Here is a 20,136-nt window from a genome sequence, read left to right on the forward strand (position 1 = left end):
ATTGCCTTTCCAAACAAAAAGTGTTTTACAAATTTAAATCAATGTATTGTTTTATGTGAATGATTAGGCAGGATGATTTTCACATAATTTTGAAGCAACAACTCTAGGCAACAACATCCATTAGTCAAAAGTATTGTGGATACATATTTAGTATGTGTTTTGTGGCCTTATTTCAGAAACTTTAATTTTTAGTTTTTTCAATAACCATGCATAAACATTATTCTCTCAAAAATACAAACATGTACATGTTGCTCACATATTATGGTAGCCCTGTTTGTGCTAAATAGAGTGTAATTACACCTTTGCCATTAATATGTTTATAAGCAACTGAAAAAAGCACAAATGTCAGGGCATGTCAAAACATCTCAAGGACCCCAAAAACACCTTAGACCCCAGAGGGCAAACATGAGGGCAAACCAATGAGATGATGAGTAAATTAACGAGACACACCTGGACAGAATTCTCAAATCAATCAGAAACCATAGAAACTAACAGCCAGGGAACAGAGGAAAACTGAATTAAAGGAGAACTCCGGTCAATTTTAACATTGAGCTCAATTTTTAGTAAATTTGGAGTGCTGTCAATACAGAGAATAACGACAAAAATCGGTGTTGCCTACACCGTGTTATCCTCTTTTTAAAATGTGCACCCTATTGACTTGAATGGGGTCTAATTTTAAACCTGCTTTTATTTCTCTTATCATCCTTGATGTGTCATACAAGTGCCCAGCCATGTTGAGTGATTCCTTCGGAGTGAATACGAGTGAATCTGACTGCAGTAGATGTGAAAGATATTAATAAAAATTATGTTATATCAGCCAGCGCACATACCTGTATTTAGTTCCTGTTTTCGGTCGAAGTCCAAAGTAGTCGATTGTCGAGTTCACGCGCGTGATCATAGGTAACTAAACCTATGCGCGTGAACTCGACAATCGACTAAATCGACTTGTATGACACATCAAGGATGATAAGAGAAATAAAAGCAGGTTTAAAATTAGACCCCATTCAAGTCAATAGGGTGCAAATTTTAAAAAGAGGATAACACGGTGTAGGCAACACCGATTTTTGTCGTTGTTCTCTGTATTGACAGCACTCCAAATTTACTAAAAATTAAGCTCAATATTAAAATTGACCGTTCTCCTTTAATTAACATACTGGAAAGCTAACCTAGAAACACAGACATGAACAAACCTGGAAAAACAGAGCAAAAACAAACTAAAAGCGTGACAGTATCTTAAATTAATTGTATTTTTTCCACCATATTTTTCTTGTGTGATGCATACAAATTGTAATCTATTTAGTGCTTAAAAAATAAAAACAAAATTTTTTACTCACGCTGTACGCGCACCCAGTGGTTTCTACCATCCTCTCCCGCTGGGCTACTAGCAAGACAGGTGTACAGACCTGCGTCCTCTACCTATTCCAAAACATGACAGAACATATTGGCACAATCACAAAGCCACACACAAATACAAAACAATCTAAACACCTTCATTTTGAATTAGCCTTAAATTCAAAGCACCTGGACTTTGTTGATCCTGAGTAGCTGCCCATCTCTCTCTATTATTGCCATGTTGTCCTGTAGTGGACGCCCATCTTTCAGCCAGCTGAGGGTAGGAGGGGGGAGACCGGTAGCGATACACTCCAGCTCCAGCACACTGTCCACTGCAACCAGTTGCTCCTCAGGGGATGAAGAGCCGGATATCTTGGGGGGCTCTAATATGTGCAAATACATCATCAGATTGAATGCTTACATCAGATTTTATGTATTTTTGCTCCTGAAAATATTATTGTTTTGGACCCAAAAACCTTCTCTAGTCTCTCATGTTTACATTCATTCATGATTTCGATTGCAAATACCTAGGACAGTCAGGTTGAAAGTCTTGGTACTGCTTCCTGCCTGGTTGCTCGCCACACAGCTGTAGAGGCCTCCATCGCTGGGACCCACATCAGAGAGCAGGAATCGGGTTTCCTGTCCATCGAGGAGAAGATTGCGGTGCAGTGAGAGAGGTTGGCCATCTTTCATCCACAACAAAGTAGGAGGGGGCACACCGCGGGCTTCACAGGTCAGCGTTACCGAAGAGCCCTGGACTACGGCCACCTGCTCAGTCGGCTCTGTGCGCTCAACGGCAGGGGGAGCTGATGAGGGAGACAAACAGCAATGGTTTAAAACATGTAGCTAATTGTTAAATGGAAGTTGCGATCGTCTTTTTTTCCCTATTGTTACTCGTATCTGAGTGAAATATAAGAAAAAAAAAGTAGGGCAGGACATGATTTTGATTGGATCGTTGTTGTATGCTTTTGCTGCGATCTCATGTGACATGAGACAGGTTGCTGAGAAGAGATATTGATGCTAAAGGGAGGGGAAGTCATTTTGATGAAAGATTATGAGGGCACATAAACAAATGATGTGCACGGATAAATGATTTATAATAAATTTTGCAATATTTCATAACAAATAAGAATGTCCATTTTGATTTCATTGTGACTTTAAACTGTTTATTGTGAGTAAGTTGTTTCTTTATTCATTTTATTTATATTATTTATATTTATCAAATAAAAAGATGTCCTGATATACCTTGCACTTGGAGGTCAAAGTTGAGTTCAGCTAATCCAGCTCGGCTACGTGCCACACAAGTGTAGATGCCAGAATCGGACAGCTGCACCGATGCAATCCTGTGCCGACACAAGGATACAGAACACGTAAAACTAATGTAACGTCTAAATCAGAAGTCACAGCATTGTCTTTATTCTGTTTGCAAAACTGACCTAAGAACAGAATCTGCAGAGAGCAGGCGTATGCGTGGTGACAGGAGTAAAGGATGACCGTCCCTCAGCCAGCTGATTTGAGGCTGGGGAGTCCCGGTGGCTTTGCACTCCAGTGTGACCACACTGTGCTGGGTTGTGTGTACCTCACGGGGGACGCTGGTCTCCCCACTTATGGAGGGAGGAACTGTAGTGCAAAAAAGATTAAAATCAACTCACAGATTTGTGTTGTGTACAATAAACTATACAAAGACAACTGCTCTCACCCAATACAAACAAGGCATAGATTTTGCTCTCTTGGCCAGCGGTGCTGACAGCCAGGCAAGTGTATGTTCCTGAGTCCTCTGGTTTTATATTCAGAAGTGTTAGAGTGCTGCCATCTGGAGAGATACTGAAATACACGCACACATCAGCAAATTAATTAGTGCTACTGTGAATCATAAACAAATATTGTTTTATCATTTATAAAAACTATTGATCCAAGTACAATTTAATATAAAAATACAAATAATTGTTCTAAGCAAATAATATTATAAGCATGCAAGCATATAATATGTAAGAATTGAAAAATGTAATTAGTTTTTATAAAGATTTTTTTTTTTTCTGATATGAATCTAGATATAAATCTATTTATTACATATTACATATGACATTACATTGGGATCAAAAAGTTCCACTAGTGATTTGTTTCTTTTTTAGATTTTTTTTTTTTTTACAAAACAAATAATATATAAGATTCACAATCGGAGTGAAAGGTGCAAGAAAAGTGTAATTAAACAATTTAATTATTTTTCATAACATTTCTTTCTTTTAGTTTTTCCAAAATTAATTCCTTATTTTTATATTTATATACAAAAAAAAAAAAAACAATGACAATGTGTGAGAGTAACTCTATATCCTCTTTATATAAATACTTTTTATACATTATTATACATTATTATATTATATTATATTATATTATATTATATTATATTATATTATATTATATTGTCTCATCTTAAGAAAAGACAAATTTTTAGGCAGGCTTTTAAGTTATTGTATTTGTATCGAGTCAGTTAAGGTTGTCATGAGGATCATTGTTATTTATTGTTGATTGTTTTATTATATTTGTAAGGTGTCCTTGAGTATCATGTGACATGACATTATATTATATTACTAAAATGAAGATATTAATGAATCAGTGTAAGAGTCTTACTCTATATGCTCTGTTTTTCCATTCTCAAGAGTCTTTCCATTCTTCAGCCAGCTCACTTTGGGAGTCGGTTTACCCATCACCTGGCATTCAAGTGTCAGTTCCTCCCCAACAGGTGCACTGACCTCTGATGGGTGACCAGAATCTACAATGGTGGGTGACGCTGATGGTGCCAAATACATTTGGTTATTTAGAGTTTTATATATCGCACACAGTGTGAATCAAGAAACAAAACTCAGATTATTTGATACAAAGATTATTGATTAAGGCAGTTTTACCATAAATAGTAAGTGAGTAGTCTTTTTGTGTCTGCCCTTCACTGTTTTTGGCGATGCAGGTGTAAGTGCCAGCATGAGAGAGCTGCAGAGGGCCTAACTCCAGTCGGTTTCCTCTCATTGACCAGTTCCATTGCAAACTGCTTTCTATACATAGAAACAAACAACAAAAACAAAAGCAACATAAACAAAAGGACACTAACAACACACTGACATCTGAAGGTATTTAACTAACCAATAGGAGAGCCATCTTTCAGCCAAGCAATGTTTGGTACAGGTACGCCAGAGGCCTCACAGATGAGGGTGATGTGGGAGCCCAAGTTCTGAGTGAGGGTCTCATGAAGAGGGCCCTCCATCACAGGAGGCACTAAAAAAGAAAGTTAGCTAAACATCTGAAATTGCTTACAGCACCTATAACTGTTGCAATGCATATGCAAACAGAGAATATTTACATACATGTTGCAGTTATGCTGGATTTTTAGGACTCACCATGGACTGTGACTCTAAAGGTGCGATCTACTTGACCCGCAATGTTGGACACCTTACAGGAGTACACCCCGCCATCAGCCACCTAAAGAAAAAGTCAGAAACCATGTCAACAAAGCATTAATTATAAATCAACCACTTATATATTTATGCTTAAAGTCACACCATCATTCAAAAGTTTGTTTATAAAGGCTATTTTTTTTTTCTTAAAGAGGCCTCTTATGCTTACACAGGCTTAATTTATTTGATCAAAAATACCATAAGAACAGTAATGTTGTGAAATATTACTTTACAATTTAAAAATAACTGTTTTCTATTGTAATTTATTTTAATATATTAGCAATTACTAATATATTAAATTAGAGTCAAACAATCCTTCAGAAATCACTTCAGAAAATACTTTTTTTCAGGATCTTTCATGACTAGAATGTAAGAAAAAAAAAGAATTATTTGAGATACAAATCTCCTGACATTGTAGATGTATTTACTGTCACTTTCATCAATTTAATGCATCCTTTCTGAATACAAATTTAATTCCCTTAAACTTTTGAATGGTAGTGTATATGCTATATAACTGTATATGTATTTAAAGTTGTCTATATATGGGAGTCTCTGATAAAACATGAGTTTTCTCAGTGCTTTCTTACCTGTACACCAACTATCTCTAGCTGCTGGCGCTCTATCCTCAAACCATTTCCAGCAGCCAGCTGAAGTCCATTACGATACCATGTGACCTCTGGTTCAGGGACACCATTGGCTTTACAGCGCAGAATAAGCGATGACCCGACCTGAGGTGTCATAACCTCTGATTCTGATTCAATACGTGGCATCAGTGTAGGCAGGGCTAGAAAGGGCCAAATCAAAAAAAGTGTTCATTGCTATATTAATCTACTTAAGCCATTAATTAACTAAACAGCCTATAGACAACTAACCATAAACCGTAAGGAGGATGCTCTTTTGGTCTTGTCCAGCTGAGTTTGTGGCTGTACAGACATATTGGCCAGCATCCTGCTGTCCAGCCCTGGGAAGCTGCAGCATCTGACCACCTTTGGACAGGATGATGGCACATTATATAAATACATGCTTCATGAAGCATTGTTTATAAACACAGAGAGTTGCATTTAGACTGCAAATCACCTGGCAGTATGTGGATGCCAGTGGTGAACTCCAGCACCTGCCCATCTTTGGTCCAGATGATGTCAGCAGGTGGGTATGACTGCACATCACACAGCAGAGAGATCATGTGACCCTCCACCACGCTCATATCTTCCTCACGGCTGCCCACAATCCTTGGTGGAACTAATATTAAAATAAATACATAAATAATGCTACATACAGTATGTATTTTTAACAATGTATTACATGATTTGGTGTTGCATGAACAGATAAGGATGATATACTGTACAGTATACAACCACAATTTACACTGCCATTTAAAAGATTTTTTAATGTTTTTCAAAGAAGTTTCTTATGCTAACTAAAGCTGGATAACTAGCTTATTTATTTATATAATGCTTTCAGGGCTGAAAATCACGATTTTTCATGACTGTGGGAACTCTGTCAATTGCTCCTACCTTGAATAGACAAGCTGTAGAGTCTCTCGACAGCTCCCGCCTTATTCTCCGCCAAACACTGATAACTGGCTGCATCTGACACTTGTACATTCAGTATCTACAGAAAAGCACAGGCGAGTTATACAAGATGTATTTTAGCAAAGTAGAAAAATCTTTTAATTAACCTTGTAAGATTGATTTATGATCCATTTAAATGCACATACAAACATAATTCACTGATATTGTGTTTAAAAAGGGGAGAATTGGGGTAAAACTGGGCTCATGAACGTCACCTCCAGCAGTTTCCCATCCTCAAGTATCTGATGGTGAGGGCCGCTGTGGAGGGGCAGACCATCCTTCAGCCATGATACAGATGGAGTGGGGTTTCCTGTGACATCACACCGCAGTGATACAGTGGTGTTGACCACAGCATCCACTTCCTGCATGAACTCGTCAGTCTGACCATCAATCACAGGAGGAACTGCGTAAAATGCACAAAGAGTCACGTTTATGAAGATCATTCATTCTGATTATTAATAAAGCTAAGAAATGATGCTCATATATTTGAATGCCATAGAGATCTATCTGTTGGATTTACTTCCTTACCCAACACCTCCAGGTCATAGTGCATTTTGTCCTCTCCAGCTTCATTCACAGCCTGGCAGGTGTATTTCCCAGCATCCTCAATCTGTACTCGTGGGATCTGCAGGACATGCCCTCCTGAAGAGGAACACACACACACACAAAAAAATCTTTATATACTGTCTTTCACGAGTTCACACTTACAAATAAGTCAGATAGAATAAATGCGTATTTGGCGTGCTGTCAGAGGAGAGGGCTCTGGGTATTCGGCCTGAACCCAGAGAACACCCCACAAAAATATTAATCAGCATAACTGTTTCAACATTGACAATAATACTTTTTTTTTTTCTTGAGCACCAAATCTGCATATTAGAAAGGCTGCATCCGAAATCGCATACTTCCCTATATAACAGGTGAAAAACAGTGTGTGACAAAAAAGTCCAAATTCACAGTACTAGAATTCAAAGTAGGCAAAAAGTACCCGGATGACCTACTTCTTCCGGCGAGATTCTGAAGTGTGGACACGATAAACACTTTACCATCCCATGAGGCCACGGGAGAGGATTTATGAATGGTAGTGAAGCGATGTAACTGACGCTGGTAGGTCACATGATAATGACAACATGGCGAATGTAGTATCTCCAGATTACATTCACACTACACACTCATACTATATAGAACATATATTTTTTAGTAATATATATATAATGCATAAATAGAATTACAGTACCTACTCAAGAGAGTATGCGATTTTGGACGCAGCCAATGTTTCTGAAGGTCTGTAATGACTGTTGAAAATTCAGCTTTGACATCACAGGAATAAATTAAATAATTTTAAAATATATAAAAACAGGGAAAAAACATTTTAAATAGTTATAATATTTCCTAATATTGAGGTTTTTACTGTTTTTCTTAAAATAAATATAAAAGAAAGGATATAGAAGTTGTATTAATATTCCATTTCATGTCTAAAACATGCTGTCTGAATTAAATAAAACCTTATACTGACTCATGGTAGAAAAGGAACGTTTTACTCCACTCACCAGGTAAAAGCACAACTCCGTCTGAGCTGGTAAGTTGCCGGCCTTGTCTGTACCAACTTAGTCGAGGAGGAGGAATGGCATTGCTCTCGCAGGACAGACTGATGGAGTGTCCCAGGACCACCTCCCGTCTTTCAACCATCCCTTCAGTGCCATCAAGGTCCTCTTCATCCCCCTCTCTTTCTCCCAGTGAGAAACCAGCAGCACCATTTATTACCCGATGAAAGATTGGAGGAACTGAGGAGGTTTGAGAAACAAACATGAAAATCTTAAATAATCAAATACAGCGGTAAAAAACAGTGTATCTGTGTATAATTTGCACTGACCCTGTATGGTGAGGTGGAAGTCTCTCTTATCCTCTCCAGCAGAATTGGTAACCACACATGTGTACTGGCCCTCATGGGATAGCATGGCATTCTCGAAGTGAAGCATGTGACTGTTCACTCTCAGACCGGTGTATGTATTCCCATTCAATAGCTGTGGAACATGAATAAGAGAGTGTTTTTACATGACTATTTCATTCATTATTCCTCAAAAGCTGATTAGAAGACCCCTGGTGGGATTTCAGGCCTGGCTCCTTCCTGGACATGAGCTGCTTGTGGCTCAGAGGAAGATTTATTGCTTTATTGTTTTAATTACTTGATTAATTTCTTGAATAATTTTTAACCAAAGAACAACTAACCAGAGAAGAAAACAAAGAAAAACACTTTGATTTGATGGGCGGCTTTTCGATTTGTATACAGTCCAACGGCACTCTCAGTCTGTGAATTAGTGGTGGAGATTTTTCATGGACTCTTTGTGCAGGTTACATCGATATGCCAGTAGGTGGTGAAAAGTGACTGCAGTCACTGAGTCATTCATTTAAACCGATTTGCTCATACGCACTGATTCATTCATGAACCAAACAAGTGACTAGGTGTGTTAAACTTGAATCGACACTTCGCAGACCGATTGGTGTATGAAATCAAAGTACCGCCAGAGCGATTAGAGAGTAGACAGCTTTGTATGCTTTCGAATAGCTCTCGTGGTATTTTGATGTCATACACAGATCAGTCTGCGCAGCGCGGCTTCAAGTCGAACACACCTACTGTCTTCAGGAGTGAGTCAATGAATCATTCATTTAAACTGGTTCATTCAAACATTAAATCACTGATTTAAACCGATTTGTTCAAACAAACTGATTAATTCAAAAATGAAGTCTTTAAGAGAGAGTCATTGAATACAACCAATTCATTCAAAATGTTACATTTGTTTTGGACCCACTACTGTTTGTTGTTCAGAGATGCACAACCGTTGATTCTGCTTTAAATTAGTTTGGAACTATTTAAGTTGGAGGAACAAAAGTAGGAAAAATAACTGGCAGTATTGTGTTTAAAAAGTAAGTGGCTCAATAAAATCTTCGTGTTTATTCATTAACAACTGAATAAAATAAATATCATATTCACTATTATGCAGTGTGGTCTAGAAAGAGCTATGGAAGAACCTGAGAGATATTAAACCAATATACGGACCTGTCCATCTTTGAACCATTGTGTGACAGGTTCTGGAAATCCTTTGGCCAGGCATGACAAGATCAATGTCCCATTAATTCTCACTTTCTCTTCTCTTCTGCCAAAGCTGAGAGTCGTAGAATCCCCCTCTATCTGTGGAGGTACTGAGGAAATGGCACAGCATTAATCTCTGACAAAAACAAACAACATTCAGCCATGAGTCCCATGCCTACCTACCCATAATTCTTAGCGTGTGGTGTCTGTGTGCTGTTCCAGCTGTGTTGGTTGCTCGGCAGGTGTAGGCGCCAGCATCGTCACCACGGGCCGCAGCCACACGCAAAAACTGTCCACCCTGTGTGTATGTGAGCTGAGGGCTGGACACAATGGGCTGGTTGTCCTTTAGCCAAGTGATAGTGGGAAGTGGGATCCCCTCAACTTCACAGTGAAGAACAGCAGGGAAGCCCAGAACTACAGTCACCTCCGAATTCTCACCAGAGTCACGAATCATGGGAGCAGCTGTGAAAAGACAGAATAGAGATTGGAGGATAATGAGGATAATAAGGACAAGTGGGTGGGTGTTTTGAAAACAATGGGGACAAAAATGTCCTAAATAATGGCTCTGGCTCTTTTTAGTTAATAAAAAAAAATATATATATATATAATAATATTAGTGCCCAACCAGTGTATTCTGATTCTTGAACAAATTACTCTTATGAGAGTTTTTTTTAATGTTTTTTTAAATTTGTGTTTTATCAAAAACATACAGCATGACCAGTATAGTCCCATCCTTAAATGACTCAGGTCTTGATTCGGGTCTTTTTAGCAAATAAAAACCATACAGCATGACCAGTGTAATCCGATTCTTGAATAAATGACTCTTATGATTCAGTTATTTTTATGGATCATTTCCACCAAGCGGTGCAGTACAGTGGGCTACAGTACGATTCGGGAAGGTAAACCCTGATCTGGCTTGCGTTTCCACTGCTAACAGTACCCTTGCTTGATAGGTGTGGAAGAAGAAGAAGAAGAAGAAGAAGAAGAAGAAACACACAGTAAACAACCATGGAGGACATACACCGGATCTTCTTGCTTCTCAGCATGTGGCTGTTTTTAAAAACAAGGCAACGGAAATTGTGTTTCAAGTGTGTATTAAAAAATGGCGCCTCTTGTGTTGTCATTCCCCTCGTAGCATGCGCAAGTGACGATTCTCTGTCAACCAATCAACGTTCTGCAGTGAGTCTAGCTCCACCCTTTAGGTACCGGACTGTGCTAGTAGTAGTGGTACCCCAACGGAAGGGTCCCAAAAAAGTGGTACGGTTCGATATTTTGGCAAAATTCACAACTTCTGACAATTGAAATAATTGCATACCGTACTGTACTGTACCATACCACTCAATGGAAATGAGTATCTAGTGAATCAACAGAATATCATAACCAGTGCAGTCTGATTAAGAAATTACTGACTCTAATAAGAGTCATACAGTGCAAACAGTGTAGTCAAATTCTTGAATTAATGACTTTTACGCAACAGTTCTTTTTAATGAGTCAAACATATATTGCTTATCATTTGTTATGTCGTATTTAAAGGCCCACTGAAGTGCCTTGGAATGCGCAGCTTTGTATGATGCGTTGACATAATTTCCACTGAAACAGGAAGCTATGGCTATATTGAATGGCTCCTCCCCCTTTCAAATAACCAATAGCGTTTAGTTTACCTCACAGACTGCAAGTCGTACTTGACACTACCATGGAAGCGAATCCGAGCGCTGATGATACGTTAGATTCTAGAGAGCATTTGATTGGACAGAGATGTGATGAGAAGCTGAAGTCTGCGGTGATGTTATAAAAATCTGTGATCCATTTTAGCGGAAGTGAGAGACTTTAAATTTTGAATGCTTATATTTCCTAAATGCGAATTTTGTCATTGTTTTGGAACACACCAGCTTATTCATAACCTTAAGGCTAACATATTCATACTAAAAGCTACATTTCAGGGGACCTTTAAAGCTTGTAAGAATTAATAACATAATAAAAAATCGTTGATAGAAACTTGTAGGAAACCGTTCATTTACTTATGATTCCCATCCATACCGTTTACCTTGTACATTCAGCCTGAACTGCCGTGTCTGAGTCCCAGCGTTGTTACTGGCCACACACTGATACAGGCCACGATCCCTCGGCCTGACAGACTTCACCCTCAACACCTGCCCCTTCTCCAGAAACTCCACATGAGGGTCTCCATTACGGGATAAAACCCTGAGAGAGAGGGAGGGTATATACAAGCACACATGAGCATAGAAGCTGGAAAAGAGGAGCATGTGAGTGTGTGTGTCATTGACTCACTCGCCATCGTGACTCCATTCAACTGTAGGCAGTGGACGGCCGCTAACTCTGCACTGCATGTCCACTTCCTGCCCCGCCATGACGGTCAGTTCCTGCACTCCTGAAGAACCTGAAATTGCTGGTGGAGCTAAATATACATAAGAATAAATGATAAATCAACTACAGGGCAGAGTAACTCTAAGGTCATTCTAAAAGCATTGAAACAATGCAAAAAAAAAAAAAAAAAAAGGGAGTCAAATGATACAAGTTAAAGACAAAAACAAGTCTATTATTTTGCCTAACAACACTTTGTTTTGTTTATCTCAAGGTTACTTTAAATTACAATGCCTGTCTCTCTATATTTCACCTTGTACTTCAATAGTATACTCCTTCCTGGCTTCCCCAGCAGAGTTCTGGGCAGTGCAGGAAAAGCGGCCAGCGTGATCATGCTGAACACGATAAATCTTTAAAAGCCTTTTTCCATTCTGCAGATACACCCCTGGGGTCTCCAGTACCTAGAAGCACAGAGCGGGTAATTGATTTACAAGAGTAGCGGCCAAGACTTGTGATGAATTTCATGGCCACAAGGTGGAACTATGCTACCAGCAGCACACTGGAGGAGAGTCATTCAGGTTGCATTGAAAAACAAAACTAAACTAAACAAAATAACGTTTCTTTCTTCTGTTGAACACAAAATAACCATGGTAACCAGACAGTTGATGGTTGCCATTGATTTCCATGGTATTTTTTCTATACTACTACCGTTAACTGTCTGGTTACCAACATTCTTTAAAATACCTTTTTTGTATTCAGCAGAAGAAGAAAAACCAAATACATATTTGGAACAACATGAGGGTGAATGATGACAAAATGATCATTTTGAAATGAAATATCCCTTTAATTTTGATTGTTCACTTATGGCATACTGCGGTCAAATAAAATTACTACATATTTATATGACGAAATGTTTATGAAAAATCCGCCTACAAAAGGAAACCTACTGGTCTGTTATCTTTAGTCCAGATAATGGTTGGGTTTGGGGTGCCGAACGCATCACATCCCAGTGTCAGGGGCTGCTTCAGCGTGACCGTAAGATTCAAAGCCTGACCATCGTCTTGGATCTCTGGAGGAACTAGATTTGTGTAGACAAAGAAAACATTCAGCATAATTTAATCCATCATTAATATAATTCATTTGGCATGTAATCAAGCAATGAAAGACCTTAAAATAAATCTACTTTAAGTACCTACTCTAAAACCAGAAATATGTTTCAATTAGCTCCTACATATATTATACCGGATATATTTATTATTATCATGAATATTATTAAAGGAATAGTTCACCCAAAAATGAAAGTCACCCCATGATTTACTCACCCTCAAGCCATCCTAAGTGTATATGACTTTCTTCTTTCAGACGAATACAATCGGAGATGTATTAAATAATGTCCTGGCTCTTCCAAGCTTTATAATGGCAGTGAATAGAGGATGAAATTTTGAAGCCCAAAAAAGTGCATCCATCCATCATAATAGATATCCACACGGCTCCGGGTGGTTAATAAAGGCCTTCTGAAGCGAAGCGTTTGTGTAAGAAAAATATCCATTTAAAAACCTTTATAAGCTAAAATAACTAGCTTTAGGCAGGCGGCCTACGCAAGTCAATTTACGTCAAAAGAGTAACCCCTGATGCGATGTAGGAGTAGCGTAAGCCTCTCACAGGTCAAACAAATAGGGCTGGGTAACAATATCAAGCTCTTCTTCTCTCATATCAAAATCCTCCGACTATTCTCTTTTTAGAACTCTAATTCGTGAAAGGTGTTTAATTTTGCTCTATCCTTTGCGCTTCCGCGTTCGTCAATACGTCATGTGTCAGGTCAAGAAGTTACTCTTTCGCCGTAAATCGATGCGTACGGACGTCTGTCGGAAGCTAGTTATTTTAGCTTATAAAGTTTTAAATATGGATATTTTTCTTACACAACCGCTTCGCTTCTGGACTTAATTAACCCCCCGAAGCTGTGTGGAGTACGTTTATGATGGATGGATGCACTTTTTTGGGGCTTCAAAATTTCATCCTTTATTCACTGCCATCACAAAGCTTGGAAGAGCCAGGATATGATTTAATATAGCTCTGACTGATTGTGTTCATCTGAAAGAAGAAAGTCATCTACTCCTAGGATGGCTTGAGGGTGAATAAATCATGGGATCATTTTCATTTGTGGGTGAACTGTCCCTTTAAAGATAAAAAGAGTCAATGATCTAAATAAGACTAAATAGACATTCGTTTCTAATGTATTATAAAGCTCTTGGCCACTGGAAATGCTGCAAGTATATCTCACCATTGACCTTCAGCCTGGTCTTCCTCTCCACTGATCCTGCTTCATTAGTGGCCACACACTTGAAGTCTCCACTGTGACTGGCTGAAGCTGAGCCAATCACCAAAGAGCCATCATCACCCAGAGACACACCGTGCTCCGATCGCTCCATATGGATCTCCAGGCCATTTTTGAACCATCGCACCCAAGGAGCAGGAGACCCTAGCCAGGGGATGACAACAGAAAAGAACAATTGAGAAAGACAGAGAGAAACTGTGTGTTAAAGAGAAGACATCGATCAGAATCACAATTCCCCACACACACTGAACACACGGCTCGTCAGAGCTTAAAAAGAAGACCAGATATCCATCCATCTATGACAGCAAGACAGCAAAGAGCAGAAATAAAAGAGGATGCCAGTAAATTTCAGCGTCCTGTCAAACACTACTTCAAGGTGAAACACCCTGAGTGAAGATGCCAGACACTGTATATCAGAAGTGAACTGATCAAGCGTAAGAGCACTCGATTTATAGCTCAAAGACAAAAGTCTAGAGACTTCAGGACAACAGTAAGGGGAGTAGTTTAAACACACCAATGATATCAGCCTCCAAGACCCCTTTAACAGATGTGTTATGAACTTTACTAGGTTTAGCTTTAAGTGACGGGGCAGGGGCTCTTAACCTTGTACTTGTTTTACAGTCATGTCTTAAACCTCCTCAGAAGCCATTTAAGCAGAAATGACAGACACTGAGAAGTGGTTACTTGTGTTTGGTTTCACGCAGAGCGCTTCAGATGAAACTCTTCCATGTGACATGTAGAGTCTATAAAATGGTGGAAGGAATATAGTAAGAAAAAAAGCGGTCCAAAAAGTATTTGGACATGTTTGGACCTTCAGACTTAAAGGGATAGTTCACCCAAAAAGTCTTCATTCCAAACCAGTGTGACTTACTTTCTTCTGTGAAACTTAAAAGAAGCGTTTATCTGTTTATACAGTGAAAGTCAGTGTGGTCCAGTCAGTGTTGTTTTGGACCCTATTGACTTTCATTGTATGGACAACGCAGGCACATTGGAAAACCGTGCTGGTGACAACATTTAGGAAAAATTACATTACATTGCTTCTTGCACGTCTCACAACACCTTCAAAGTGAAATGTCCAGTGAATGGTTCTAAAAGACCGTTCAGTTTTATCTGATGAACTTGAATCTGGCAACGTTGGTTGCCGTGCGAATCGCAGCAATTCACAAATTAAATGTACAGTAAGTGACACTAAAATGTTAAATCTCTGTCGTGTTTGAAATGTATGTACCACCTACACTAAGGTGGCATACACCAAAGACAGTCTCAAAAACGTGGTTTGAAATCGCTTGTGTTTCTGACGTCACAAACTACCTTGTAACCAATCACGTCAATGTACCGGCGGGTTTTTGCATATCCTTAACAGCAATCTAGCAGGGGAGTCTTGAGAGATTCCAGGTTATCCCGGTATATGTTTCTGTTGATATGAAAAATTGGGTAGATTCAGCGGGTGTATGATGTATATTACGATGTTAGGATAAACTATACCTTTCAAAGGTTGTTCAAAGCGTTTCTGTCTGATGATTGTTCAAAGGCATTTGCCTGACTCTGAGAGAGTCGCATTCAAGCTTTTTTATAGCATGAAGAAATTTCTTTTCACAGGAAAAAAAAAATGTCATTTTGGTGATCAAAGATGAGTTTTAAGGGGTAAAATTATTGACTACAGGGGGACTTTAATCACTTTAATAACTTACTTTACAAATCACACTATGGGAAAAGTGTTTCATGACATAGTATTGTACAAGGAACTGCTTGAAAATAAGTCTTTGTTAATCAATAACCTTCCCCTGTAATCATAATGTGTGTGAAAAGAAATACAATTTGTTGGTTTTACTGCCACTAGTGTTTTTCAGCAGGAAACTGCTGGGAATTGTGACCGTGTACAGGTGGGAAAAAACAGGCACAATTTCCAATGAGCATATATTGACAAAACAATTTAAACATTCTTCAAAATGTCTTCTTTTATGTTCCACAAAAGAATGTAAGTCATACAGGTCTGAAACGACATGAGAGTCAGTGAATGATGACAGAAAATATCAAACCAGGTGGCATTTGCAAATAAATGATGCTGGAGCTTTTCTCAGAACCAACTTTGTTTGAAATAACTTGTAACCAACTGGTGCCAACTAAGGTCAAATTCACAGGTGTCTTATCAGAGTAAGCACAGGTGTAGTTTGTCACATTAACTATGAACTTGATCACTGTTTGACAACTACAAAGTGTATAAATACTTTTTGTCTTCACTTTCTTACAATCTTTTCTTTTGGTGAAGCATTTTACTTCAATAGTGTGTTTGTGCGATCGTATAAATGTCACTTGGTGTAATATTTTATTACGTAATTCAAAGACATTCATACATTTTAAGAGTATCTTAATTGTCCAAATGCTTTTAGGGGACACTGTATACAATAAGTCAGTTTTTTTTCTGAACAACAAGCCAATCAGAAGTGGAGGGAAGAGAACTCCCAGAGCAGATGTTTACAGTCATAATGTTTGGAATGATTGTTTTTGTGACTTAAAGAATGATGTGCAGCTGGTCCCGTTTACATTACAGGATAACATTATGAAGCAGTTTATTTGTCAGAAATCTCTCGAACAATACTTCAAATGATGTGCGTTATAAAAAGAGGCTTATGTGCGTTCCTTGGGTGGGGTCATGTCTTTCAGTGCGAGCCAGATGAAATGGATCGGTCTGAAAAGGACAGACTTCCTCACTCCTACTCCTTTTGGCACATTTTATATGTCTTCCTTATCTAACACACCTGCATGATTGAGACATTCTATTACAACAAACTAGTATGCATGTTTTGTATATAGATGTTTTAAAAAAAATCATTTAAGGGCCACTAAAAGCATCAAACTAAATTGCAAAAATAATGATAATTTCCAAACATATAAAACTCATTACTAGAGTAGTGGTTCTCACGGGGGGCCAATGCCCACAAAGGGGCCTTGGCAAACTTCTTAAAATGATTAAAATTTGGTAACATAACCTTAATTAAAATGCTAAAAAGCACAAAAGAAAATAAAGATTTGGGGTTTGGTGTAAGACTTTTTTCAAGCAATAATTTTATTCAACATGGATGCATTAAATTGATCAAAAGTGACAATGAAACATAATTTTACAAAAGATTTCTGTTTCAATAAATGTTGTTCTTTTGAACTTTCTATTCATCAAAGAATCCTGATTTCTGAACGATATTTTTTAAATATTTATATATAGTTTTTATTCATTTCTATTTTAGTTTTCATTATTTTAATTCAACTAAATGGATAAGGCATTAATATGTGCTGCATAAGTACTAATAAACAGCCAATATCCTAACATGAGAATAATCTAGTTAACTAGCTAACTAAGAATTGGAACCTAAACTAAAGTGTAACCAAAATGTTACAAAAAAGGTTTTGATTTTAGTTTTTTCGTTAACCCTGATCATAACACAATAAGTTCAAATCGACTTTAAAGCTTGTGTTTGGTTTGCTATTTGTCTGTGAAGTGTGATTGTTCGGCACGTCATCTTATTTCACAGACAGACACATTCTCCTAAGCAAAATGTTTTCCGCAATCTGCCACCAAACATGCAAGACAGCACAGCCATTTGCACGTATTTACTGTCATATCTGTATTAATTACCTCTCATTAAGAGCAACACAGATGTCTAAAATTCTCAGTCACCATAACAACATTAGAGATACAGCACAAATGCAGGAAAACAAACAGCAATTCCGCACAAATTCCAGTTAATTGTAAGGGTGACTTGACAATCTTTGTTCTGATTCAAGACAGACTGATAACCGCCTCTTTTCTAGCTGTAAAAACGACCCATCAAACCCTGTACTCTCGCTCTTAGCTCTCCTCCTCTCCTCCTGCAACAGTCCCTAATTAGGATTCTTCTCCCAGTGGGCCATCTCATACAGGAAAGCAGATGTTGCCCACAGAGACAGAGGAGAAGAGTAGTGTTCCAGCTGCTGCGCACGCACACACACACACACACACCATGTCATATCCGCGACATGCAGGGTTGCCATGGCATGTTTCCATCAAAACAACACCTATTAGCTTACAGTGTGTACGGGAAGGGCTGGGCATATATCACAGTAGTGCCTTTCATAAACAGACACAAATTCACACCGAGCAAGTGAAGGCATTTGACTTCCTCTCCAGGTCTGTTTATGTGAATTGAGTTGTTAAACCTGTGCAAAGTGTTACCGAACGAGGATGTCACCAGCAGCCAAAATGAGGCTAGCAGAAAAAAAACAAGACTCCCAAAGAAACCAAGACAGCAGTACAGCTTTTATCCCATCACTCCCTCTCTCACACACAGACATTTGTTTACTTGGATATCTAAATGGAGTCATACCATAAACGTATTTCTTTTATATAAAGCTAATTATAAGTAGGCTATACTACGGACTGCATTTTTTATTATTTTTATTACAATTATTCCTTTTTGCTTGCTTGAAGTATTGTTACTTCATCAATTGCTAAAATTATTTATATTCACTACTGTTCAAAAGTTTGGGGTCATTGCGTTTTTTTGTTTTGTTTGTTTTCAAATAAATTAAAGGGGACCAATTATACAAGAAGCAATATAAGTCTCAGGTGTCCCCAGAATGTGTCTGTGAAGTTTCAGCTCAAATTTTTTAGCTGAAGCAAAAACATGCCATTTTTGTGCATGTATCTTTAAATGCAAATGAGCTGCTGCTCTCAGCCCCTATCCAGAATAGCGCTGTGCCTTTACTTTTCATTATCATCTCTATCTCATGTATGTATACCTGTATATTATTTGAATTTGCAGCATGTTTCCATAGCATGCATATAGAATGTTTGTCTATAATCAGAATTGTAATATGAATGTAATATGATACATTCTGCAGCTGAGCCAAAAGTAATGGGAAAAAAGCAGATTTATTTACATAAATCTATGTTCACTGCCGGTTGAGGTGGTTTATGGTGGTTTGGTGCTGGTCTTGCTGGTGAACGAGCACAGTTACGCTGTTCAGCAGCAAAATAAAATAAAAAAGCTAGTAAAGCTGGTTGACAAAAGATGTTTCGCTTGTTAAACAAGTTTAGACCACCAACAACTCATGTTTAAATTACATTTAGTGTTTTAGAATACTCTTTTGACTTCCAAATGATAATAAACCAAACATTAACCCACGGGAGCAGAGAAGAAAATACACAACATGTACAGAAATATATCCGAAAACCAAAATCATATATGCAGGTGATGACCTAGTTTATGTTATGCTGGTCTCTCCATGACCTACCTCGTGCGGGGCAAGGGATGACCACTCTGCTGTTAGCCACAATCTCTATGATGGTCTGTCCATTTGTCTCAAAATAGGGGCCCTCTGTAACCACATACACAGTTCACAAAGGTCAACTTAAGGGTCAAAGAGGAGAGCACAGGAACACAGGATTTTGTTTCCATATCCACTGGTGATGCTTACAAATGCATATACGTCTTGTTTAGTCATAATTTAGATATCATAGGGATAATGATTTATTGCCTTCCTAAAATGTTTTGATGTGCAAAGAGTTCTTTGTACAATGACAAATGTTCATAGTTATGCACAACAGACGCACCTAACACTTCCAGGACGATCTCAATGGTATCTTCTCCAGCACTATTCTTGGCTACACAGCTGTACGTCCCGCTGTCCGAGCGCTGGACCGCCTGGATCTTCAGCATCCTGTCACTGCCCACAAGAAGTCTGTCGTGAAACCAGCTGATCTGAGGGCTCGGCTCTCCTTGGACCACGCATGGCAACACCACTGTCTGGCCAATCAGAGCTTTAAGAGATGTAGGAGCTGGCTGAATCCTTGGTTTAGCTGTAAGAATAAAAAAAAGTTCAAAGTCTGGTTTCTTCATTGTTCGGTAGTTCGTTTATCTCGGGGAATTAATACATTTCTACACAGGCCACACTATACAAAAGGTACCATGGTGTTTTTATACACTACCGTCCAGAAGTTTGAGTTCAGTAAGATTTTTTATTGTTTTTAAAGAAGTCTCTGTATGCTCACTAAAGCTGCATTTATTT

At 38.4% G+C, this 20,136-nt stretch overlaps 1 protein-coding gene across 1 annotated transcript in view; it reads right to left on the minus strand.

Annotated features, from left to right (window-relative positions):
* hmcn2 (hemicentin 2) overlaps positions 1–20,136 on the minus strand; it is an 81,430-nt gene that overhangs the window by 18,070 nt on the left and 43,224 nt on the right. Inside the window, exons 24-50 of the mRNA XM_079636874.1 lie at positions 19,682–19,927; positions 19,363–19,446; positions 14,041–14,238; positions 12,707–12,837; positions 12,073–12,220; positions 11,727–11,853; positions 11,482–11,639; positions 9,621–9,899; positions 9,405–9,547; positions 8,220–8,370; positions 7,897–8,130; positions 6,878–6,991; positions 6,565–6,752; positions 6,293–6,389; positions 5,856–6,017; positions 5,651–5,764; positions 5,366–5,562; positions 4,722–4,803; positions 4,468–4,599; positions 4,236–4,379; positions 3,961–4,120; positions 3,032–3,156; positions 2,769–2,952; positions 2,578–2,675; positions 1,860–2,138; positions 1,522–1,715; positions 1,335–1,416 (exon numbers count right to left, since the gene is read on the minus strand). Of these exons, the coding sequence (XP_079493000.1) occupies positions 1,335–1,416; positions 1,522–1,715; positions 1,860–2,138; positions 2,578–2,675; positions 2,769–2,952; positions 3,032–3,156; positions 3,961–4,120; positions 4,236–4,379; positions 4,468–4,599; positions 4,722–4,803; positions 5,366–5,562; positions 5,651–5,764; positions 5,856–6,017; positions 6,293–6,389; positions 6,565–6,752; positions 6,878–6,991; positions 7,897–8,130; positions 8,220–8,370; positions 9,405–9,547; positions 9,621–9,899; positions 11,482–11,639; positions 11,727–11,853; positions 12,073–12,220; positions 12,707–12,837; positions 14,041–14,238; positions 19,363–19,446; positions 19,682–19,927 (4,251 nt within the window). The remainder of the gene's footprint in view (positions 1–1,334; positions 1,417–1,521; positions 1,716–1,859; positions 2,139–2,577; positions 2,676–2,768; positions 2,953–3,031; positions 3,157–3,960; positions 4,121–4,235; positions 4,380–4,467; positions 4,600–4,721; positions 4,804–5,365; positions 5,563–5,650; positions 5,765–5,855; positions 6,018–6,292; positions 6,390–6,564; positions 6,753–6,877; positions 6,992–7,896; positions 8,131–8,219; positions 8,371–9,404; positions 9,548–9,620; positions 9,900–11,481; positions 11,640–11,726; positions 11,854–12,072; positions 12,221–12,706; positions 12,838–14,040; positions 14,239–19,362; positions 19,447–19,681; positions 19,928–20,136) is intronic.

This window comes from Phoxinus phoxinus, assembly GCF_949152265.1.
Source record: "Phoxinus phoxinus genome assembly, chromosome: 15".
In the NCBI taxonomy this organism is placed as follows: Eukaryota; Metazoa; Chordata; class Actinopteri; order Cypriniformes; family Leuciscidae; genus Phoxinus; species Phoxinus phoxinus.